General features: G+C 43.1%; 1 protein-coding gene across 1 annotated transcript in view; it reads left to right on the forward strand.

Moving 5' to 3' along the window:
• Nucleotides 1-25,734, forward strand: part of LOC144679986 (vesicle-associated membrane protein-associated protein A-like) — a 108,919-nt gene that overhangs the window by 80,025 nt on the left and 3,160 nt on the right. The window contains exons 3-5 of the mRNA XM_078541047.1: nt 1,444-1,547; nt 12,858-12,938; nt 16,209-16,388. Coding sequence (XP_078397173.1) covers nt 1,444-1,547; nt 12,858-12,938; nt 16,209-16,388 — 365 coding nt within the window. The remainder of the gene's footprint in view (nt 1-1,443; nt 1,548-12,857; nt 12,939-16,208; nt 16,389-25,734) is intronic.

The raw sequence follows: 25,734 nt of genomic DNA on the forward strand, positions 1-25,734 counted from the left end.
CTCACAATATGGTGTTGTATTGGTATCAAAAAGCAACATTTATCACTTGTTAACTTTCTGCATATGATCCAAGTACTCTTATGATCTTCTGGACTTTGGAAAGCAGGCGAATAAACATTCTCACAATGGAAAGTATGCGAATAAACATTCTCACAGACTATTGTGGTTTAAGCTAAAAACTATCAAACCGATTTAGTAAAATAAACATTGGTAGTAGCAATAGAGAATACAATTGTTGAATGATTGAGGGCTTTAGATCATACAAAAATAACACGTTCAATATATTTGTAATTGTTGATGATTTAACTTTTGCTCATGTGTCTTTTTTAATGACCTACAGATCTTCACAAGCTCACTTCCACATGAGCTTCCCGAATCCTCCTCTTTTCTTCCTACAACTCTTTCTGCATCACCTCTCTTAAATCTTCACTTAGTTTGAAATTTTGTCCTCTCAATACTCTTTACTAACCTACCCTTGTGTTTTGTGTCCAACCTTTGAGATTACTAGTTTTGTGTCAGTTTGGTTCTAATTTTTGTGTGAAAATCAGGTTTTCCATATGGAGAAGACAAAATTTGTCCTTTCTGAATGTAGAATTGTAATTAAGTTCAATGTGCACTGGTATAAGTTTCCAAACAGTTGTATTAAAATGTGTTATTGAGAAAATAGCAGTTAATCTAAGCCTGATGATGAGAAACTGAAAATCTGAAATAAGAACACAAAATGCTGAAATGCATGGCATCAATCACAACTCCAAGGAAAACTGACGGATTCACCATTTGTTGTGTGGGCCCTTCTGCATATGGAAGGTTGAATATGCCTTTTGCCATTATATATGATTACTGATTTGCTGTCTATTCCAGCATTTTCAGTTACTCGCCTGTGTGTGTGTGTGTGTGTGTGTGGAACATCTTCCAGTGGTCTTCTATTCCATGGATATTGTAAAGTTTGAGACATTTTTACTTATTTCGAACCAGCAAAGAAAATGTTTTATGTGTATTTTTGATCTTCAGATTGCTGCTTGCCACTGGATGGCACTGTGTAACCAGCTTGAATGCTGAATTTGAGTGCCGGTTTCAACCTTTTACTTGTTTAAGCCTGGCAGAAAATGAGAATTGAAACTTAAAGTACTGGGTTGTAGTTGCTCACAAAACCTCATCTGATTCCTACTACCAGCTCTTTGTGGACTCAGCACTAATGTTGGTATATTTTTAGATGAAGGGCATCAATACACCACTTACAGGTATCCAGACTGATGACTTAATGACAACACCAGAACCTGGCAGCTACTTCAGCTATCATAACTATTTGCCCAAATAGTACTTCAAACTAACTCGGGAGGGGGGGTGGCATAGTTACTTCATGCACTTAAGGTTTTCAAATGTTAACTTTAAGGACCGACCCTTGGCCTTCTCAAAACTAACACTTCTATTTTCCCTCTCCAGTAATGTTACAGCCGTTTGACTATGACCCCAATGAGAAAAGCAAACACAAATTTATGGTACAGACAGTCTATGCTCCTCCTGGCGTTGCAGACATGGAAGCAGTAGTAAGTATTACATTTTATCAAAAGGACTTGAGAGCAAAAGTATTTACTGCATTTGCTACAATGGCCAGCACTAGTGATTTGTAAAACCTATTTTATTTAAAGTAGCTTGCTCAGCTTCTGTTTTGAGTACTTCAGAAAGTTTGGCTAATTTTATTTAGTGATTTATTTTTACAAATTCTTCCCAATTCCCAAATTTAAGCCCATAATCCTCATTAGGAAAGATTCTGTAGCTTCCAGCTAGCTCACTAGATGGAGCATTTAACAAAAACTGATGGCCTTGCTCATTTGCAGCCTCCCAGCTGATGTATGTTTCAATATACATTATTTTATATTTATGCTCTCATTAAAATTCATGTCATTTCCTGGCACATCTAACTTAATTTGTCAAGATCACCTTGAATGCTAAAAACTGTTCTTCAAGATGTACTGCAGAAACTCACCAAGGCTCCTTAGACAGCACCTTCCAAACCCATGACAGCTACCATCTACAAGGACAAGGGCAGCCGATAGATGGGAACACCACCATCTGGAAGTTCTCCTCCAAGCCACACACTATCCTGACTTGTAAATATATCGCTGTTCCTTCATTGTTGTTGGGTCCAAATCCTGGAACTCCCTCCCTAACAGCACTGTGGATGTACCTGCACCACATGGACTGCAGCGGTTCAGGAAGGCAGCTCACTACCACCTTCTCAAGGACAATTAGGGAAGGGCAACAAATGCTGGCCTAGCCAGCGATGCCCACATCCATGAATGAATTTTTAAAAAATTGATCACCACTTCTAACAATGTTAGAATTAGCCTTCTCTAAGAACCATTTATAGTTTCATCATTCAGAGCATCTTTTATTGTTTTCTATTGGCAGACCACTTTTTAACTCGGCTTTTAAAAGACTCCAAAGTACAACTTAATAGAAGCTTCTGAAAATCAAACTAAATTACTGGATAATTATTAATTAATTTTGGTAGTTCAAATCCAGTCAATCCATGTTGAATGAGACCTGCATTCTTTCTGGAATGTTCAGTAGCATTCCTTTAAAAAAAATGCGTCCATGTTTTTCCACACTAGAAAATTTAGACTCATCAGTTTGAAATTTTAGGTTCATTCCTTTTAAGGTTAAGGATGACAATTGCAATTTTCCTACCCTTGGATTTATCCATTTATTTATCAAGGCCCCAAAATACCAACCATACCTTTGTTGTTTACTTAGTAATTTTCTTGGAAGTATCCTTAGATTTGGTTTAGGTGCTCTGAGTTTCCTACTTATGGGGGAAAAAAGGCATTATAATGTGAATATAATAAATGTCTGAACTAAAAGGACAAGTTGAGAAATTCGTTCAATCTTCATATGAAAACTGATTTAAAGAAAGCACTTAAGATTGCTTAGTCTCTGAATAATGTTACCAAGCTGATCTGTTTAGTCTCAAGTATTGTCATCTCTTCCATAGCCAAAAGAATTTTTGTATTCCTTCTGATGATACTTACAGTCTGATCTTCTAATGAACAATTTTGCTCATCCTCCTCGTCTTGAGTATTTAATCCCTTTGTATCTTTCGATATCATTACCGATGCATCAAACAGATTATGGCTGAAAAGTTTGCTATTTATGCTACTCTGCTGAATGATTTCTTCCTCACAGGATGGTGTCCATTTTCAGGGACCATAAAGCCAAAATCACTGGACCTTTTAATACTTACGACTAGCTCTACGGCTTTTCAAGGAACATATTAGTAGCAAACTATGCTGCCCTCAATGTATAGAAATGCCCCATTCATCATCTTTTCTATCTTAACCCAAGCAGATGGTATTGGTATCGTAATTCTAATTACTACTAGGTTGTAGATTATCACAGTGGAATTCATGGCAAGTTTCAATGTGTAAATGGCTTCTGTGTTCTGAGATAAAATTGGTCAATTTTGACAGTCTATCCAGGGACAAATGGGCCAATTTTCACTCCAGATGGGAATTAAGCATGCAAGAGATGGAAAGCCACTGACACCCCTGGAATCTAAAACCCCGGATATTTTAATTAGGCTCACAGTGCATTCAAACAATATCTTCTGCCCGAAGCTGGTGAAAATGATCTCGCTACTTGTGGCGGGAGTCAATTCAGGGGTCAGGCACTGCTGAGGACCCATGAATATGGGCACGAAAGTACTGGGAGGGAATGGAGGACTCTCTATGGGGAGGGGTAGAATGGTAAGGTTCAGTGCAAGGAATTCATATGGGTGTGGGGAAAGCACTCCTGGCCTCCCGACATGCCCGAGTGTAATATGACACGTGAAGATGTCACCTTGCACCCTCACGATATTTTGCTAGGCGGGCGAGCGATGAACATGGAGGCGCGCTCGCCATTAATTAATGGGCCAGTTAAGGCCCTCGAGGCACCAATTATCTCGGCGTTTACGTAGCCCATGCGATTTTCAGGGCGTCGCATGGGCACAATGGGCAAACGGGTAGGCCATATTTTTAAAAACCTCATCCACGGTCGGGATAAGAGGGGTGAGTGGGCTTGCTAATGCGAGTTGTTTGTACTTTAGCTTATAAGTTGCTGCTGCTTGCTTGTGTGAACAGGACATCTTCATTTCGCTTCAGAGCTGCTTTGACAGAAATAAGAGGCTTCAGTTCAGGATGCCAGAGGAGTCGTCCACTTGGGTCCTTCCAGGTATCAGACAGCTTTCCTTTACCCTGGGCAGCTCCTCTGAGTAGGAAGAGAGGGCCAGAAGGGGGAGGAGGCCAGGGGTCCTATTCGGCCTTCATGGGAGTGACCCGTGGGAGGACAGGCGCAGGCACAAGGGGTGCAGGACCAACAAGAAGTCCAAGGCAGAAGGGGCCACAGAAGATGCCACTATCCTGCCAGGGCTTACAGGCGGCGATGCAGCTACCTCAATATGTCTGAGGTGCAATGCCGAAGGAGGCTCCGGCTCTGAAGGGAGACAGTGGCATCCATCTGTCAGATGATCGGCCCTGAGCTACCCCCATGCCAGTGGCTCTGAAGGTCACAGTGGCCCTCAACTTTTATGCCTCCGGCTCTTTCCAGGGGTCAGTGGGTGATCTTTGTGGTGCCTCCCAATCAGCTGTCCACGGTTTTGTCAAGCTGGTGACAGGCGCTCTGTTCAGACATGCATTGACTTTCATTCACTTTTGCGCGGACAAGGGCAGACAGGCACAGTGAGCCAGAGGCTTCGCAGCGATTGCTGGCTTCCTCCACACCCAGGGTGCAAACGACTGCACACATGTGGCCATCAAGGTGCCAGCAGGTGAGCCCGGTGCCTTAGTCAACAGGAAAGGATCCACTCGATGAACATGCAGATGGTGTTTGACCATAGGATGCAGATTCTGGAAGTCAGTGCAAGGTATCCAGGAGGTTCCCATGACACTTGTAGGTGCCGAGGCTCTTCAATGCTCCAGCACAACTGGATGGATGGTTGCTGGTTGACGAGAGCTATCCCCTCAAAAGGTGGCTCATGACGCCTCTCTGCTGTCCAAGAACAGAGGCCGAGCAGCGGTACAATAGGAGTTATGCCTCCACAAGGGCGGTGGCAGAGAGAACCAGAGGTCTTCTCAAGATGCGCTTCTGATGCCTGGACCATTCAGGGGGCGCACTGCAATACGCCCCAGATCATGTGTCACTGATAGTGGTTGCATGCTGCGCTCTCCGCAATCTGGCACTGGAAAGGGGGGGATGCAGTGGAGGAAGATGATGTTGACACAGCTGCTCTGGCAACAGATGATGAGTCCAGTAGTAAGTCAAAACTCGAGTACAGTCAGGAGGATGCTGCGAGAATAGGCGCTGACCTGGGCAACCTCCAGGGAGGCAAGGACACCTGGGATGCTTTGATCCAACGCTCCTTCAGCTAGCCTACCAAATAAGAACCGCCACCACATGCCAGGGCTGCAGGCTCCATACTCGAAACCTGACAGGAACGTTTTCTTGGTGAACAACATGCACCATGTGCCATTTTGATAAAGTTCAATGGCAAACAAGTCACTCATAACATCGTGGGCTACCCTGCACCTGCAGAACTAATGAAGCACCCAGAGGCTTGAGCAGAAACACATTTAATGATGTGGCGCCTGGCATACATAATACAAATGAAATTGATCGGTGTTGTCCATCACACCAAATAACAATTAACGTAAAAGTGGGGGGGGAAAAATATCACCAGTGATAAGCCCGTGTTGTGCTTAAGGTGCTTTAAGTTTTTGTTTGCGGGTGCTGCTTCTAGGTGCTCCCCCCTTGATGGCACTGGCATTGGAGACAACATGCTCACTCTGCTGTCCTGTTGGCCTTGATGACCTTGGCGGGCATCCTCTGGCCCATGGAGCCTGAACTGGCCCTGCCTGGGAGGAAGCAGCCAGTGCCACGGCTGGCATCTCCCCAGTCGCCGCAGCCTCATCGGATTCCATGGTCACTGGCAGAGGGGTGGAGGAGCTGCTGCCACCAACCGGAGCGCTCCTGAGAGGAGTCCGCAGAGACGACAAGCAGCTCGTGCTCCAACGTGAGGTCGCTTTGGACCTCCCTGCTCACCAATGAGGGATGGGCACCTAGCTGCTGTGGTAAGTGACCCATGGCAACACGGTACTCACCCTTCCCGATCACAGGAGATCATTGAACTGCTTACGGGACTGCACCCTTGTGCGCCTCACCACATCATGGGAGCTCACCCTGGATGCCACCTCCTCCCAGGCATTTTTGGCGAGGTGGGGGGGCCGCCTCCTCCTGTCTCTGGGGACAAGGATCTCTCTCCATGCTGCGACCTCCCCAAGGAGGGCAGCGAGACACTCATCAGAAAAACGTGAGGCCAACTGCCCCACTATCCTGTCCTCCCGCCTTTTCTGTTCACCAATAACGAGCTCCATGACGAGGCGCGTGTGCTTCACTGGTAGCCTTCACATGGCTGCTGCGGCAGCTTTTGAATCGGCCGCCGGGTCGCCATTGGACCCGGCGGACATTGAGCTCCCACCCCCTCTCCCACCCGCCCCTTCTCGCAATTGCCACTGTCACGTCTTACACTGGGCGGAGCTTAAAATTGCCGTGTGGAGCCGATTGCGGGCGGCGAACGTAAAATTCTGTCCCTGAGGAAGGATCGTTAACCAGCATGTTCTGCAAATGTTGCATGTCATGCTTCTGTTTACTCCTCCATTTGCTATTCCATCAATTTGGCTGTTGCAGCCTAAGCCACAATTTAGTGAAGTGTTTATTCTGGAGCCTTTCAGAGTCTTGGGTGATCATGTGAGAATTTGTGATGTAACCAATAAGTGAAATGTATGATTTTGTTCCATGGCATACTGCAAACTACCTAGATATTGGGCAGTTTACTCCCTCCACCACTGACGCACAGTAGCAGCAGTGTGTACCATCTGCAAGATGCACTGCAGGAACTCACTAAGGCTCCTTAGGCAGCACCTCCCAAACCCACGACCACTACCATGTCAAAGGACAAGTGCAGCTGATGCATGGGAACACCACCGCCTGGAAGTTCCCCTCCAAGCCACTCACCATCCTGACTTGGAAATATATCGCCGTTCCTTCACTGTCGCTCTGTCAAAACCCTGGAACTACTTCCCTCACAGAACTGTGGGTGTACCTACACCAGATGGACTGCAGCGGTTCAAGAAGGCAGCTCACCACCATCTTCTCGAGGGCAATTAGGGGTGGGCATAAATGCTGGCCTTGCCAGCAATGCCCGCATCCCATGAATGAATTAAGAAAACGTAGGCATCTGGAGAACCATACGGGGTGATGAGGTGCTGCACCCAAGAAAAATATTTAAAGGAGTATTAATTCTCTTGGCATGTACATTCTCTTAGTTGATTCATTTATGGGATGCGAACATCGCAGGCAAGGCGAGTATTTATTGCCCATCTCTAATTGTCCTTGAAAAGTGGTAAGCCACCTAGAAACGCTACAGCCCTTGTAGTGTAGGCACACCAATGGTGCTGTTAGGGAGGGAGTTCCAGGATTTTGACCAGCCACAGTAAGGAAATAGTGATATATTTCCAAGCCAGCATAGTGTGTGGCTTGAAGGAGAAATTGCAGGTGATGGTGTCCCCATGCTTCTGCTACTCATGTACGTCTAGGTGGTAGAGGTCACAGGTATGGAATGTGCTGTCAAAGGAGTCTTTGCAGTTGCTGCAGTGCACCTTGTAGATGGTACACACTGCTGTCACTATGTGGTTGCGGTGGATGGGGTGCCTATAAAGCTTATGATGATCCCAGCTAATGTTAATACTGGACAAGTCAGATCCCCGGGTGGAACTAATCTCCATTCTCGAAGAACTCGCTTTGCAATCTTCTCCCAAACGACGCTTTCTCTCAGGCGCCTTCCACAAGGGTCAACCTTCAAAGTTTCAAACTCTCCTCCAGAGTTTCATCTCCCCATGATCGCCACGTGCATTCAAGTTTTGTTTTCCACGCACTCTTCCTTAAATGCTCGGCCATGCCAACAGAATACTACTGCTTCACATGCCCATAATCATGTTACAGACCTACAGCTGTCGTCTTGGATCTTATGGCTTCTCGCAAGCCTATTTTGCTTCAAGCCTGCGTCCTATAGCTTTCTCCCTTTAAGCTTGGAGCCTTTCTCTGCTCCTCACTCTTAACTTCACTTAACAGGCTTTTTGGGCCTTTTTCTTTTTCCTTTGAGACCTGCCCCCTGCAGTTCCCTCTCCTAGTAGACTGCTGGCAACTTGGTATCTACCTTGAGATCCAGAACTCACTTGACATTCACTGTTACTTTAACTTTAGAGCAACTCATCTAAGATTCTTAGGTTTATCCTCCTCAGCAGTCTGCTAGTATGTCAGCAAGAGGGAGACTTAAACTGCTCCCTTCACCTGAGAGCAAAATGACCAACTAAACTTGAACTGCTTTGGTTTCTTTGTGTCCACGTGGGGCCTTTCTCTCTTGGACCCCTGTTGCTAGGCAACAGCACAGTTTTTTCTACCTCGTGTTTGTTTTAACTCCCCTTCAAGAGTCGCAAACCTCATTAAAATGCAGGCATCTTTTAAAGTGATACTAAAACTCAAGTTCTCCCTTTCTTAACACAGACAGAAATACAAATTAAACTTAAAGCTAAAACTCATTCCTAACACTCTCAAATTATAACTTTCTTAAACTATCCCTAGTTCCTGGATGGTGTTGAGCCTCTTGAGTGTTATTGGAGCTGCACTCATCCAGACAGGCAAAGAGTTTTCCATCACATTTCTGACTTGTGCATTGTTGATGTTAGGCAGGTTTTGGTGAGTGCGGAGGTGAGCTACTCGCTGCAGCATTCCCAGCTTCTGACTTGCTCTTGTAGCCACATATTTGTATAGCTGGTCCAATTCAGTGGTCAACCTGAGGATGTTGATAGTGGGAGATTCAGTGATGGTGATGCTGTTGAACATCTCTCTTGTTGGAGGTGGTCATTTCCTGGCACTTGTCTTGTGTGAATGTCACTTGCCACTTATCAACCCAAGCCTGACCATTGTGTAGGTCTGGCTACATACCAAACTAGTTGCTTCATTATCTGAGGGGTCACAATTGCTCATCAGTGAACATCCCACTTATGACCAAATGATGGAGGGAAGGTCACTGATGAAGCAGGAATCTGAGGAACTCCTGCAACAAGGTTTTGTGGCTGATTGGTCTCCCAACAACCACAACCATCTTCCTTTATGCTAGGCATGACTCCAACCAGTGGGGAGGTTACCCCCGATTCACAAGAACACAAGAAATAGGAGCAGTTGTAGACCATAAGGCCTCTTGCCATAGGACAGTTCCTTCACCCAGGGACTAATTTAGTGAACCTTTGCTGTACTGCCTCCAATGCAAGTGTGTCTTTTAAATATGGAGACCAAAATTGCACACACTACTGTAGATGTGGTCTCACCAAAACCTAGTACATCTCTAGTAAGACTTCTTTATTCCTGCACTCAAATCCTCTTGCAATAAAGGGTCAGCGCTGGGGTGTCAGCTATTTACAATCTATATTAATTACTTAGATGAAGAAACAGAGAGTAATGTATCCAAGTTTGATGACACCAAGCTAGGTGGAAGGGTAAGCTGTGGGGTGAGCTTCCACTGTGAAGACGGACTTCTGTCATTTCCTCGTTTCCCCAAGATTTCTAATGTCTCTGAATCTAACAGACCAACAGTAACTTTAATAACTCTTTTCCTTATATACTTATAAGAGCTCTTACAATCTGTTTTTATATCACTAGCTAGTTTATTCTCATTCTGTTTTTCCCTTTTTATCAACTTCTTGGTTGCCCTTTGCTGGTTTCTAAAACAGCTCCAATTCTCAGATTTGTTACTGTTTTTGCAATATTGTAAGCCTCTTCTTTTAATCTAATATTTTTGTTGGACATTAGCCAGCTCTCCACTCAAACCTATGTAATTGACTTTGTTTAAGTTTAAGATTCTTGTTTGTCACGTCAAATTTAACTTGGAATTCAATGTTATTATGATCACTATTTCCTTGTGGATCTTTTACTACAATATTATTAATTAACCCTGTTTCATTACACAATACTAGATCTAAGATAGCAGTAGGGATGGGCAATAAATGCTGGCCCAGCCAGTGAAGCCCACATCCCGTGAATGAATTTTTAAAAAAAATCCCCTGTTGGTTCCAAAATATATTGGTCCAAGAAACTGTCACAAAAAATTCCATAAACTTATCTTCTAGACCACTCTTACCAATTTGATTGTCTCAGTCTATATGAAGATTAAAGTCCCACACAATTATTACATTGCCTTTCTAACAAGTTCCAATGATTTCTTGTTTAATGCTCTGTCTAATGCTTTATAATTACTGTTGGGTGGGGGGTGGGGGGGGGCTATAAACTACTCACACCAGTGATTTCTGACTCTTGCTATTTCTAATTTCTACCCATACTGATTCTACTTCATAATCTCCTGAGGCCAGACCCTTTCTCTCCAAAGTTCTTATGAAATCCTTTGCTATGAGGGCTACCCCACCTCCTTTGCCATTTCATCTGTCTTTTCCAAAATATTGTGTACCCTGGAATATTTATTTCCTCACTTTGATCACCTTGTAACCATATCTCTGTGATGGTGATTAGATTTAAATCATATACCTCTAATTGTGCCATCTATCTTATTGCAGAGGGTTCGTGCATTCAGATAAAGAACTAAGTTTAACTTTTTTTAACTCTATTTCCTGCAATTATCTTTCTTATTTTACAATTTTTGTTAAACTCTCTGTCCTTCCTGTCCCATTCTGCTCGTCTTTAACCACATTGCTACACTGCTCCGATGCCTCAACCTTTCTCTTTGGATTTCTAAATCTCCCTTCACCTGAACCCTCACCCCCCAGTGTTCGTTTAGAGCTCTGTCCACAGCCCTATGTCATTCCCAATAACTTAACTCAGGCTGCTTGATGGCGCACTCACTCAAAATGCAGGCTTCATGTCGAGCATTTTTCCTCGCCCCACATTTAGAATTCAATTCTTCTGTCCATGTTTTTGAACCAAGGTTGTAATGAGGTTTGGAGTTGAGTGCCTGATGGAATCCAGCTGAGCACCGGCAAGCATGCTATTGCTGTGCAAGTGCAGCTTAATAGTGTTGTCAGCAACACTTTACATCAGCTTTGTTAATTGAGAGTAGACTGGCAGGTGGTGCTAGTTGTCCAGATTAGATTTGTGCTTTTTTTTTGCGGATGGGACATAATCTGGGTAAATTTCCACATTGTTGGGTAGATGCTAGTAATGTAACTGCATTGTAACTTGGTTAGGAGTACAGCTAGATTTGGAGCACAAGTCTTCAGATTATGTCTTTTCATGCCCATGGCCATTTCAAAGATAAGGAAGGAATGCTCAACAAAAGATTATTGCCTTGTAGTAACTTCAGAAAGTTTGGGTTGTGTAATCATATATGGCACAGTGCTTCCAATGCCGCCATTGGATATTTTGATTCTTGTGAGAACTATCTTATTACACTAGATTATATCCAGTTACTTTTTGGTATCTTTGGTGTCAGAAGAAACATTTAGAGTAAAAGCTTGCACAATACTAACTTGAAACTAAATTGGCACTAGAATAGGGAGTACAGCTTTCCAGGGTTTAATATTCCAATTATTACTTACTTCTAGTTTTCATGTCCTCTGTCTATTATTTAGTCCATGATAAACTGAATACTTATTAAGGGTTAGATAGAATAAATAAAGGGAAGGTATTTCCAGTGGCTGAAGGGTTGATAACCAGAGGGAGCAAATTTAAGATAAGGCAACATGAGGAAAAACCTTTTCATTGGGTGGCTGTGATTTTTAATGGACTGCCTGATAGGGTCGTGGGCACAGTTTCCAAACAAAATTGAATAAATACTTGAAGGAGAAATAATTCTGGGGCTATGGGGCAGGGGCAAGGGTCAGGGAATGGAACCAACTGGATTGTCTGTTGAAAAAGCTGGCACAGACTTACTGAGATGAATGACTTCCTTTTGTGCTGTACAATTGTATGATTCATTGAAAGGTATTGTAGCAGCCTTGGAGAGACTAGTTTTTTTGTGGAGTGCAGAGGGTTTTAACAGAAATAATTGCGTGGCCCCTTTAAATTTTTTCATCTCTGTAGTAATTTAGAGTGGTCAGCTTGTGTGCAGAGTGTGCGGGGATTTTCAGTTTGCTGTACACCCGTGCAGCCTAGGGGGCAACATTTCTTGTAACCCATTGCCTGCATGTTGGTGGTAAATTCTACTTTGGGAACATAAATTGATGTGCAGACTTGTGACATAGTTGTACAAAATCTAAAAACCTGTATCAGACTGAGTTGAACCCAAGGTTTTTTAAGATATGTTTCATATTTTAAAAAAATTACATGCTGGGATATATTTCACTATAGTGTAGTTAACTGATTTACCAAGAAAACTTGAAGCTCATTCAATTTGTTATGTAATTTCATCATACAAAAACCATACCGTTTGCATTGGACTAGGCATTTCTTTCATCAGTTTCCTAAATTCAAAAAGTGTTGTTCATGATTTGTAAATATTACAAGTTTATCAAACAGCGAGCCTGAAATTCCACATTCAGTGCTGTACGTTTCGGGATGAGATTCTCCAGATATTTGGCAAATCTCCACTTTAACCATAGAAGAGTGGCCTTTATTTTTTTCTTTGTAACTTAAAGCTTGTGCAATGCACTATTGAACTGTCATTAGTTTGCATGCCAAGTGTCCTTGGGGATAGGTTATTGAATGGTTTAGATGTGAATCCTTCACTGTTGCTACAGTTTCTGCTGAGAAATTTTGCATATTGTTTTCTATGTCCAAGTGAAAGTTGTTTACACGGACTTTTTTAATTTCCCTAGTGGAAAGATGCGAAACCTGATGATCTCATGGACTCTAAACTCAGATGTGTCTTTGAATTGCCTGTTGACAATGAGAAATCGGTAAGAGGACAATGAAGAGTCAAAACTTATTTTAACTGAGTTCTGGAAGGTTGAATAGATATAATTTTTCTGCTTATACAGATATTGTTATTTGATTGCACAGCACAAGAAGTGTGACTATCTCCTTCTAGTTGTTTTAATTAACACAAATGTGGTTAACCCTTAATTGTTTTCAAGGGATGGGCAGCAAATGCCGGCCTTTCCAGCAATGCCCACCTCCCATGAATGAATTTTAAAAAAAACTTTGAATTATACTTTGCTTTTGCTGCCTGAATATTCTTAGAACAAGGCTTTTGAGAAATGAATTAATTTCTTACTAAAATTCTTTTTATAAATCTAGTTAAATGTTTCATCTATTGTATTTTCCATTTTTGTATCCTTTGCAAATGTAGAAACTTAAGATATTAATTTTTTATTAAAGTAGTAATGGCCCCAAAACAAGCTGTTAGGGAGATCTCAGAATATCTCTACCCAGTTTTAAATCAAATGTCTTCACCGTTAGGACTCCTAATCCTTTGTTCTTCCCCTTAGACATTTTATGCAAATATGGAGCCAATTGATTCTTGCGTTACTTTCTAATGTTCTACCAATTATTATTGTGTCCAGTCAACTTCTTTAAAAAAACATTCACTTCCTTAAAGTATTTATTTCAAAAATATACTTCATTTGAATTACAGATGTTTTTGTATACCCTTACAAAATATTTGATTTGAAAATGATTATATTACAAAAATTTTGCATCCTTTAGTAACATTTTTTGTAACAGACTTGGTGAAGATATGATAAAGATTAGACCTGGAATAGCCAAGGATCATATTTTCCATTTGAGAAAATGAATAAGAAAACAAACATGCATCACCTACTGAAGCATTCACTTAACTTTTTTCCCTCTACTGTCTTCCTTATCTGTCTAAGTAATTGAAATCCGATATGATGAGCATCCTGGCCTTTTTACAGGCCTTTCTAATTTGTGAAAACCTTTCCCTGTCCATCTTTTATTTGGGCAGTCTGTAACAATAATCAGTAATTCCCTTATTTCTTTTATTTCTAATTTCAGTTCTTACTATCCTAAATTAACTCAAGCACACTTTTTTTTAACTGAATTGACAGTATATGTAGTTTTTTCAGCACAGTTTCACATTATACCAAGTGCTTGCTAAGAATTATTTAACAGAATTGCAGTAGAGCATATAAACATACTAAATTGAAGATTATGGGCTTAACATTGATTTAGTTATCCACTAAATTAAGTGTTGTTTATAGGTGTAATTAGCATTGGTACAAAAATGACATAAGGGAAGTCGGACTGAGTCACCTCAAAATGTTTCCATTGGGGTCTTGGAGGTTTCAGTGCTTGCCAGATGGGGCAGGACAAAATCCTAATTGTGGTGCTTGGTAGCTTTTGTTTATATAATTGTTCAAATGGATACAGTATAAAACTTTCATATGCCCATCATTGTGCTTTGTTGCAAGCCTGATGACATCACTGAAGTAGTAACTTTCTATGATTAACACAAATGCAATAATGAATGCTTGCAAGGTTAACCAAGGACTTGGCTTATAAGAAGGGCATGCATTTTTATCATAAGCAATTGGGCATATGTCTGTGTATATATTTGTTTAAAAACTTTACCCCTTCTGTAAATATGCCATTGGTAACAGTGGACAAAACTTATGTCAACTTATTGGAATATTTGAATCAAATCCAGCAGAGGAGTGTGGCGTTAATCTGATAACTGTATTCTCTCAAATATTGTGTTCTTTCCTTATAGGACAAAAAATGCTAAAAGGTCTCTCAAAGAAAGAAATGCAAGCTCTGCTTATAAGAGTCATAAGAGAAGCTAGTTATTATTACATGTATCTATCTGAAGTTCTTTTTTCTATATAGCAGAACGAGATTATAGAGTGCGACCCATTAGGCAGTGGTTTAGACACCCCGTTAGATACAGCAAAGATGGATCTGCATAGCTTTGTGCACTATTATGACAGTGCCCGACCACCTCCACGTGCTGTACCCACACCAGGAAATGGTCTCAGGTTTCACACTCCAATCCGTGGTGGCATCCGTCAGACTCCAATCAGTGGTAGCCATAGAAGTGACCTGCAGGGATTTGTATCTGCCCCAACCAGTGACACCAAAGTGCAAAAGGTCCAGGTCTGTTCCAGTTAGCAAGTAGTTCAGTTTAGGATTAATGCTAGTATTGCAGCAAGAATCGTACAGTGGATTCCTGTTGTCACGTTCGCAACTAATGATGGGGAAAAATGACTCTCACTCCATATGTAGTTTCTCTGGCAGAAAGCATTTGAGTTTTAATCATTCTGCAATCAAAATGCAGCAGCCTTTTTTCAGATGACTGCTGCTGCATTGCAATGGGGATTTAATTTTCTTCTCCCATTTTGAGGGAGCTGTGAGCACTCATCTGACTGGTGTGACAAAAATATCCTGTAGCAAAAACTGAAGAATTGACAGTTTAGAAAATTGACAAAGACAATAAGAGGAGTCCACTGTTCTTCTGGTTGCATACGTGTTTGACATTTTTGCAGAAGGTGGATAGGGTTTTTTGGATCCTGAACTATAAGCAGTCCTTTAGGTATGCATAAATAATAGAGTCTATACTTTTAATGTGAAAGTGCTCTTTTATCATTTAAACCTGTACATGTACAGTTGTACAAAGTCAGGTGGGTGTATTTAGCAGAAAAAGTGTCAAACACTATTTATAAGAGATACTGTGGTAGATTGTCTTGATTGCCATGTAATCTAAAATTTTAAATGATAGCAAGGGAACTTTTATAATGCAAATACTCACCAAGTTACTGGCATTTTCAAATGCCACTGAATTCTTCCCACTAAGACGAAAGACATTTTTTCACAGTATGCATGTGTGGCAGTTCTGCATATTTTAATGGACCATTTAAATGTTAGAGAGATATCCCAAAGATTATTAAGTGACTATACCTGAGTTAAATTGACACAAGGGGCACATGTATGAAGTGTGAATACAATATTTATTTATCTGTGGGGGAAGATGTTTCCCTCTAAGTAGTGTTAGTGTGTGAGTTAAGTAATCAGAAAACTTAAAGTACCAACCTACATGCTGGGAATCTTGTTAAAATAACTCGCCTACAAGTTCTTGTAGATGACCAAAAAAATTTTTTTAAGACATTGGGTATGGCATATGTGTTCACACTTAATGAATTTCATTTGTGTATTAGCAAGTTTTCATAGACACGTGAAGTATAAATAATGCTCCTTTTTGAAAATGTTTGCAGAATGATCTTGAAGTGAACAAATCTGCTGCGGTAACGAATGCACCTAAATCAGATGGACCGGCAATACCAAAATCTGCCAGTAATGCATTGGATGACACTGAAGTGCAGAAACTAATGGAAGAGTGCAAGAGGCTTCAAACTGAGTTGGTGAAAATGACAGAAGAGAATCGACAGCTGAAAGTAAGCTTTTATGAACCAGTACAAAAAGCTTTGCACAGTATAACACATTCATTCCTGGAGGTATGTCAAGATATGTTGGCAGAAGAATGTTGCTCTTAATCTGAGAGATTAACACCAAATACTGGAACCGTTCAAGCGGCTGGTACGATCAATGAGGTGATCGGAGGCTGAATCTCCACCAGACTCTGGCATGGGGAGGGAAGGAATGGAGAAAGGGAAAGGATTCCTTCTGCGTCATACTAATGAACCCCATTTCAGGTTGATCATGGAATGGCTTCGACTGTATTGTACAGAATGGACTGATGTGATCAAGCATATTGTAGAGTAATATTCCTCTTAAAAATTCAGTTTCTTCACTTGTCATATTTTTGTTTCCTGTTATGTTTTACATTTCCATCACACATTCCTTAAAAAAAGTAAAAGAGTTGCTTCCAGGTCTCCAGTGCTGCTCAAGTTTCATTAGCTAGAGGTTACATGATTGTAATGCATGCACTTCCCTCTCCGATCCCAAGAATTTGTGTGATCAGTTGGTTTGGGTGGGTTATGAAAGTTCTTGGACCATTATTAGAATATGCACACAAAGATAGTTGAGCAAATTGATATCCCAAAGTAGTGTGCCGCAGAATTGCAGATGCAGGCTTGGAGCTAACTGTTACATTGTAGTTTATTTGAATGACTTTGAATGCATCCTTCAGTAAAAATACAGAAACATTACTTCCTGAAGACTATTCACAATGCACGTATAAAGGCATTATAGTACAGATTTGTGTTTAGCTCAGAGGGCTAAACTATTTCTAAAACTCCTGTGCTTTTTCCTTGCCACTGCTTAGACTTAATAGTCACCCTCCAGTACTTTAATTAAGCAGACATTATTTTTTTGAGCCTCGATTGGGTGCTTGCAGGTTTATTAGAGTGGGGTGCATCACAGCTGAGCCTGATGTTTTTCTCAGCCTCAGTCAACACATGCACTTCTGGCAGTTATTGGATAATGTCAAGGAACAAGAACTCTCACTATCTTCTCTTCATGCTGCCAGCCCCCAGCCCCTTTCTATAAGCTCATGTAATTGGGGGCAATGGTAACATTCCTGTTGCTGTCTAATGGATGTCAGCATACTCAGCTGCTATAATTTTGCATTTTATAGAGCAGTTTACCTTCAATGGTTTAACAGGTGAGCAAATCTAACTCCTTTTATTTTGATGGCGTTTAAAAAAACTTGTACTTGCTATAATTAATTTACTTGATTTGGTTTAGACTTACATTACACTAACAAACTCTTAGGAGATGTGGATATTGGCATAGGGTCATAAATGTACGGATTAAAGTAGCTAACATTCATTTACAATTAAGTAGTAACATGAAGCATCACGGTAGTCAATAAATGATAAAATCATGTGCATATAGTCAATATTCATGGATTTTATGGGTTGTTTACCTTTCACTGCAGTGTCTATTAACCAAATCTCTTTAGATATACACATTGAATTCAATTGCTTGAGTTTTCTTGTAAAACGTACTGTATCTGTGCATCACAATGTGCCTCTGTCTTCCAACAAGATGAAAAAACCATATTTTTGTTGAATCAAGCACTGCAATTTGGAAGAATTTGAGCTTTTGATTCATTTGGTATGAAACCCAGCATTTTGATTAGCTTCTTTTTGCAAGTTATGTATTTTATACAATATTTCATTCATACTTTGTACATTTGACCATGTGCAGAATTTTCCGTTTGCGATGCGGGAGATGGGCCCCGCATGTCCGCACAGTGACGTCGGGCAAGTGTGCCGACTTCACCGTGCGCCATCGCGATATTTCGCTGGGCGGGCATGCGATGAAGTCTGACGTGCGTCCACCATTAATTAACTGGTCACTTAAGGCCCTTTAGTCTTCAATTGATGCCAATTTTTCAGCGCCCGTGCGATCGTTGGGTCGACGCACGGGCGCAACCAGCAGGCAGGTAGGAGACATTTGTATTAACCTCAACCACGGGCGGGATAAGAGGGCTCAGTGGGGTCGTGAATCTGCTCTGTGAAGTATTTATTGAAAGTTTTTCAAACTTGCCAGTATGATCTGCAGTATTTCAGAACGCATCCCAGCAGCATTTTCTGGACTCTTAACCTTCAAGTCAGCACTCTGCAATGAAGAATCTTTTGCGGGCCTGCAGGTTTCAGGAAGTCTTCCCTTAGCCTGGGTGTGGGATATGTGGTCCAGTGGAGGCAGCTGCTCTGAGGAGGAAGGGAGGGCTAGAAGGGGGAGGAGGCCAGGAGTGCACATTCAGCCTGCAGGGGAGCCACCTTTGGGAGTACAGGTGTAGGCACAAGGGGAGCAGAGCCAAGAGGTAATCCAAGGTGGAAGGGGCAGCAGGGTATACAGGCGGCGAAGCAGTTACCTCAATATGTCTGAGGTGCAGTGCCGAAGGAGGCTCCGACTGTCAAGGGAGACAGTCAACTATATCTGTCAGATGATTGGCCCTGTGATCTCTATTAACTGTGTAGGTGGACACCCCATGCCAGTGGCTCTGAAGGTCACAGCTGCCCTCAAGATCTATGCCTCTGGCTCCTTCCAGGGATCGGTGGGTGATCTTTGCGGTATCTCCCAATCAGCTGTCCACACTTGTGTCAAGCAGGTCACAGATGCTCTGTTCAGGCATGCATTGACCTTCATCCGCTTCCATTGGGACCAGGCCAGCCAGACCCAGTGAGCCAGAGGCTTCGCGGCCTTTGCTGGCTTCCCCCACATCCAGGGTGCAATAGACTGTACACATTTGGCCATCAAGGTGCCAGCAGGTGAGCCCGGTGCCTTGGTCAACAGGAAGGGCTTCCACTCCACGAACGTGCAGATAGTGTGTGATCACAGGATGCTGACTGTACAAGTCTGTGCAAGGTACCCAGGCAGCTCCCACGATGCGTATATCCTCAGACACTCACAGGTGCCAGGGCTCTTCAGTGCTCCAGCCCGGCTTGATGGATGGCTGCTGGGTGACAAGGGCTATCCCCTCAGAAGCTGACTCATGATGCCTCTCCACCATCCAAGAACAGAAGCTGAGCAGCGTTACAATAGGAGCCACGCCTCCACAAGGGCTGTGATGGAGAGAGCCAGAGGTCTTCTCAAGATGCGCTTCTGATGCCTGGACCGCTCAGGGGCTCCAGTACCCCACAGATCGTGTCTCGGTGATAGTGGTTGCATGCTGTGCTCTCCGCCATCTTGCACTGGAAAGGGGGGACACAGTGGACGATGAAGACGTCGACACAATGCGGCTGCACACAATGAGTCCAGCAGTGAGTTCGAGGACAAGCACGCACAGGGAAACACTGAGGGGGTAGACACTGACCCGGGACTACTCCAGGGAGGCAGGGACACCCGGGATGCTTTAATCCAATTAACCTTCAGCTAGCACAACACAGATGGGCCTCCAGGACAAGCCTGGGCTGCCGCCTCGATACTCGACACCTAAGTGCAAAATCTGCCAGGTCAGCAGCACCAACTAAAGGGCCTTGTACAGAAAGCTAAATGTCCAACAAATCACTCATTACACTTTTCTTAAACATACACATGCAGAAGAAACGAGGCACCCTCAGCCGTGGTCACGCATCTAGCATTTAATGTGTGAAGCAGAAGTTATCACAAATAGAAAACAATAGTGTAAACAATCAAAAAGAAATCATAAGGACCTAATCTCAGGCCAACACAAAAGCACCAGTGAAAAACCTGTGGTGTGCCTAAGGTGCCTTATGCTTTTGTTTAAGGGCGCTACATCTTGGTGCTGCCCCATTGCTCGGAGTGGCATCTGAGACAGCCTACTGACTCTGCTGTCCTGTTGGCCTTGATGACCTTGGCGGTCGTCCTCTGGTCCGTGGAGCCTGTGCTGGCCCCGCCTGGGAGGGAGCTGCCAGTTCCGCAGCTGGCATCTCCCCAGTCGTCGCAGCCTCACTGGATGATACGGTCACTGGGAGAGGGGCGGAGGAGCTGCCGCCCTCATCTGGTGCGCCCTGAGAGGAGCCCGCAGAGACGACAGGCAGCTGCTGTGCCGATGTGAGGTCGCTTCGGACCTCCCTGCTCACCGTGGATAGATGTGCAACGAGCTGGGAAGCTTGATGCCCACACCATCTCCCACATTGGCAGTGACCAGCTGAGGTCATTGCCAATGTGAGGGCTTGCTGATCCTGGAGGAGCCTCTCCAGGAGAGTCACCACTCTTTCCTTGGAGGATGCTTGGCGCTTGGACATGTGGCTCATTGCTTCGGCGAGCATCTGCATGGACTCCTCCACCACGGACACCATGCCAAGCATAGCCTCATGTATCACCCCCAGACCCCCACACCCGGCCGCATTTCCTGCACCTACTGCGTCGCAGATGATTCCAGAGGCACATCACCAGGCACCGAATGAGCATGTGCCTGGTCCCTTGCAACCCTCCGACTGCTGGCACCCTGGGCGCTCTCTGTCTCTGCCAGCTCCTCCAACGAGTGTGAAGTGCCGGCACCACTGTGCTCTGAGATACTAGCTGTTGTTCAATTTCCCACTGAGGTGCTAGTATCTGCGCTGGTGCCTGCCTCGCAGAAATGGTGTGACGCTGGTGAGACTTCAGGCCCCTCAGGTGTGAGAGGGGGCCTCTGCTGCTCCTACTTCCGGCCGTGCTCTGATGATGTTGAAAGGAAGGACAAGGACAGTGGATCAGTTAGCGTGCAGACAGTGACAAAGCTCATCCCTGTTCCCCCAGCTCATTGTGCTCAACCTTCCATAACCAATGGCCCAGCAATGTTGCAACAATAACTAATTTAACAATCATCAGTGCTATGGCTGTTGGGAGGACAATGTGGACCTCACTGTTGGCATTAAATACCTGGCTGTGCCACCTCAACCTCACCGACACCAGTAGACCTAGGTGCATGGCGCCTCTCCAGTTCAAGGGCCTCCCCTCGAAGCTGCTTAATATGGAGAACTGTGCCCAGCCGCCTCCAGTCCTCTCACACTCGGCCGCGTTATGAGCATTCTTCTCCAGAAAACGAGAGAAGAGCATTGATTAGGGCAAATTGCACATGGACTCTGGTCGCACATGGCCCACCCCAACCACAGCGAGACATATCAGGCCTCCAGCGCCTCCTCACCCCGCTGCTGCTGATCACTGAAAGATACTAAGCCTGCTCTCTCTCTCTCAACCCCCCCTCACTACCCCCTTGGACACATGCTGCCTACCTGACATTAGGAACCACACAGTATTTCTTTCCATAGCAAAGAGGTGCAAGCACATGCAATATAGAGGGCAACAGATGGTTTGTTGCCGTGCCACCTTGAGGCTCCCCTTCCACCATCTCATCACCCTGACTAGGACATGATGTCCTGGAGTTCTGAGTCTGCGCCTAGGTGCAGCTCCTCCAGATTGCCCCAAAACCAGTCATGTGGGACTAAGATCAACACTTGCTGTGGGGGAAAATTCATCTCCTCATGACCCACTCAAATGCCCAATGCCAACATGATACTCACCCTGCCTGAGTGTAACAAATCGTTGAAGGCTTGCGCCACTGGATCCAGGTGCGCCACACCTCGCCGCAGGAACTCACAACCTCCGCCACCTCCTCCCAGGCACGTTTCGTCATGTGGGGGTGTCGCCTTCTCCCATCCTGGGGGACCAACACCTCCCGCCGTGCTGTCACCTCCTCGAGGAGGGCAGCAAGGCAGTCATCAGAAAAACGAGGGGCACAGTGGCCACCCCGCTGACCTACCCTGTAGCCTGGCCTGCTCCACTGGTCTACCCTCCAGCCTGGCCTGCTCACTCGAGCCCCTCTGCTGCAGCCTGGAACTGGCCGTTGTAAGCAGCCTACAAAAGGCTTCCAGGCCTCCTTTTAAACAGACTACCAGGTCACCATTGGACCCGGCAGTCTGTGCACGCCCGCCACCGCCGCCTGCACACTCCTGCTATCCATGGGAATCGGGAAATACGCTGGGCGGGCCTTAATTGGCCCGCCCGCGTAAAATGGTGGTGCGGACCCGCGCCTGCTCCTGATTCAAACGGGAAATCCTGGACCATCGAAAAGGTGGAATACATAAGTTAATCAATATGCGCATTTACACACATCAAATGTGCAAACCTATTCAATCAAATCTGAATACAATGCTGTCAATAAATCAAGGAACAAATCATTTGATCACAAAATAATCTGATTATTCAAGCGAAAGAAGCAACTCAATTTTCATAACAGCAGAGATTGGGCATTGAACCTCAGACCAGGATAAACCTACTAAGCATTGTGTGAGATCCTGTCCGTTTCTAAATCAAGGCAGAGCTAAAAACCAGATGGGATCACCTATGATTTTATAGACTTGAAGACAAAAATCGGATTGTTTTCACAGTGAGGAGGGTAAATATACAATCAAATGTGATTCAAAAATTGCACATAACTGCACTTTGACATCAGTTTTTATACTGTGAAATGCAGATTGGGATCATGATCCTAGATTAAAATATTTTGCAGTGTTTACAAGTAAACTTCTTGGTGGGATATTGCTTTGATTCAGTAATATGTATATAGTGATCTGACAATGTGATGTTTTCTGAAGTATATCTTTTGAAATTTGTTTGATACTAAATTTAAGCACTTGTGATTTTAGATTATAAGATACATCCTATTGATTAATTTGCAATACATTGCTGCCAAATTGCCATTCCCTTCACTAAAGATCTTTTAAAATTTTGCTTGGCCAACCTTATTTAATTTCTTGAGGTAACTGAGAGAGAGTAGACAATGCTAATGCAGTAGATGTAATTTATCTGGATTTTAAAAAGGTCTTCGATATGGCCAGAGAATGTGGAGTCAGGGGACAAGTGGTAAAATAAATTTCTGTCTGACTTCAAGCCAGAAAGCGAATAGGAATAAAGGGTAGCTATTCAGAGTGACAGAAGGTGGAAGTGGTGTTTTACAAGGATTATTGCTATTCACATGATTATTTATGATTTGGACTTTAGAATCAAAAACACAATTTCTAAAATTGCAGATGACAGCAAATTTGGGGAAGGGGATTGTAATATCATTACTGAGGATGACTGCACCAAATTACAGGATGTTAATAAATCTGCAGAAGGGACAAATAATTGGCAAATTAAGTTCAACACAGATAACTGTGAGGTCATATATATTGATAGGAAGAACGGAGGTCACCTGTTACTTGGAAGCTGCTAGCCTAGAGGGTGGAAGGACAAAGGGATCTCCAAGTATAAATACATTAATCACTAAATGTTGTGCTACAGGTTACTAAGACCAAGCGCTAAGCTTTATTTCTAGAGGGGTAGAATTGAAAAGTAGGAAAGTTAAGCTAAACCTCTATTGAACCTTGGTGAGACTGCACTTGGAGTACTGCATATAGAGGCACTGGAGAGGGTGCAGGAAAGATTTACAAGGATGATACCAGAAATGTGCAAATATACATAACAGGAAAGGATTGACACACTGGGTCTCTTTTTGAAAAAAGAAAGCTGTAGGGTGACCAAATAAAGGCCTTTAAAATAATGAAATGTTTTGATAGAGAGAGTGCTTCCTCTTGTAGGGAATAGCATAACTCGAGGTCATCAATATAAGATAGTCACCCAGAAATCCAATAGGGAATTCAGAAACTTCTTTACCCAATGAGTGGTGAGAATATGGAACACTATACCAAAGGGAGTGATTGAAACAAATAGTATAAATGCCTTTAAGGGGAAACTGGGCAAGCATATGAGGGAGAAGGGAATAGATGGTTATGATAGATTTAAATGAGAAAGGATAGGAGGAGGCTCGAGTGGAGCATAAGCACCAGCTTGGGTGGTTGGGCTGAATGGCCTGTTTCTGTGTTGTATGTCCTTTGTAAATGGTCACGTACCAATTTCGGATAACTTGAATATTGGATAATTGGAATTTTCCTTAGAATTTAAACTTTTAGTGCTCTTAGTCTTTTAAATGATGTCAGATTTACTTGAAATAACTTTCAGTTTACTCACCCATAACTCAACAAAACCATGTGCTTGGAATTTCAATTCATGACGTAGCTGTCTTCTAGCTCATGACACAGCAATTAAATGTCTGTGGCTCAGTATTCGGACTTTGGTGTCTGTTCAGAAGATTGTAGGTTCAAATCCCACTCCAGAAACTTTAGCATATAATCATCAGTGCAGTGCTGAGAATAGTGAACTTTTTTAGATGTTGTCCTTTGGCTGAGATGTTAAACCGAGGCCCTGCCTGCCTCCAGGCAGGTGTAAAAGATCCCATGGTACTGTTTGAAGAAACAGGGGAGTTCTTCCAGTGTCCGGGTGAACATTTGCACGTCAACTAACATTATAAACAGATGATTTGGTAATTTATTTTCTTGTAGTTTGTGGGACCATGATGTGTCCAAATTGGCTGCTGCATTTCCTACATTACAATAGTGACTACATTTAAAGGATTTAATTGGTTGCAAAACATTTTGGGACCTCCTGGGGTCATGCAAGATGCTATACAATGCAAGTATGTCTGTCTGTCTTCTAATATCTCATGTTTCGTTTCTCCCCTGTCCACTCTTCAGGTTCTTGAGTGCATTATCACCTCCCAGGTGCCTGCCCACTAAGACAAGTTTGCCATGGTCATTATGAAAAAATGATATTCTCCCCGTGGCCTCGCTGTACTTTATGTAATTTTCTGTTGTTGCACTCTTCTGTTCCTGGTGTTCTTTGCATCTCACTTTTGACTAACTATTGAGATGGAAGAGTTTTCAGCCACCTAGGTCCTTGGGACTCCCTTTGTTGCTCTATCTCTCTCCCGTTAAGAGCCACCTTAAATCCCACTATTGAATCACACAGCTAAATTGCCACCCCCTACCCTCCCACGGCTTGATGTTTCCATTCTTGCTATCCTGTAAAGTGTGGTGGGAAGTTTTTTATGTAAAAAGCACAGTATAAATGTAAGGTCTTTGCTTAAATCTAGGTTCAAAAATATTTGTTGAAATCGATGCCCAAAGGAAAATAATTAAGTAGTAGAGATGCTTTCCTTCCAACTCCTTAGTTTTGATTGTTTTGGGGTGGTTTGTATTTTGATCAAATTCAAGATCAAGCTAAACTAGCCTTGGTTTCAGACCAACAAAAAATGTGGATTAACAGGCTATTTACCTGGATTTAGGGTCATCCCTGCTGTTTGAAGTGAGATTTTGAAAGCTTTGCAAATCTCATAACTCAGATGCCAGCTGTCAATGGTATTCTTTTCATCTAAGGTCATCCACATTAGTTTTTGTTGACAGGAAGTGGAACGTTTCTATTATCTATTTAGAATTTAAATTTGGTTACTAAGTGTACAAAAAGTTTCTCTAACCTGTTACCTACCAATAAATGAGCTAGAACAGAAAC

This window comes from Cetorhinus maximus, chromosome 4 (assembly GCF_964194155.1).
Source record: "Cetorhinus maximus chromosome 4, sCetMax3.hap1.1, whole genome shotgun sequence".
Lineage (NCBI taxonomy): Eukaryota > Metazoa > Chordata > Chondrichthyes > Lamniformes > Cetorhinidae > Cetorhinus > Cetorhinus maximus.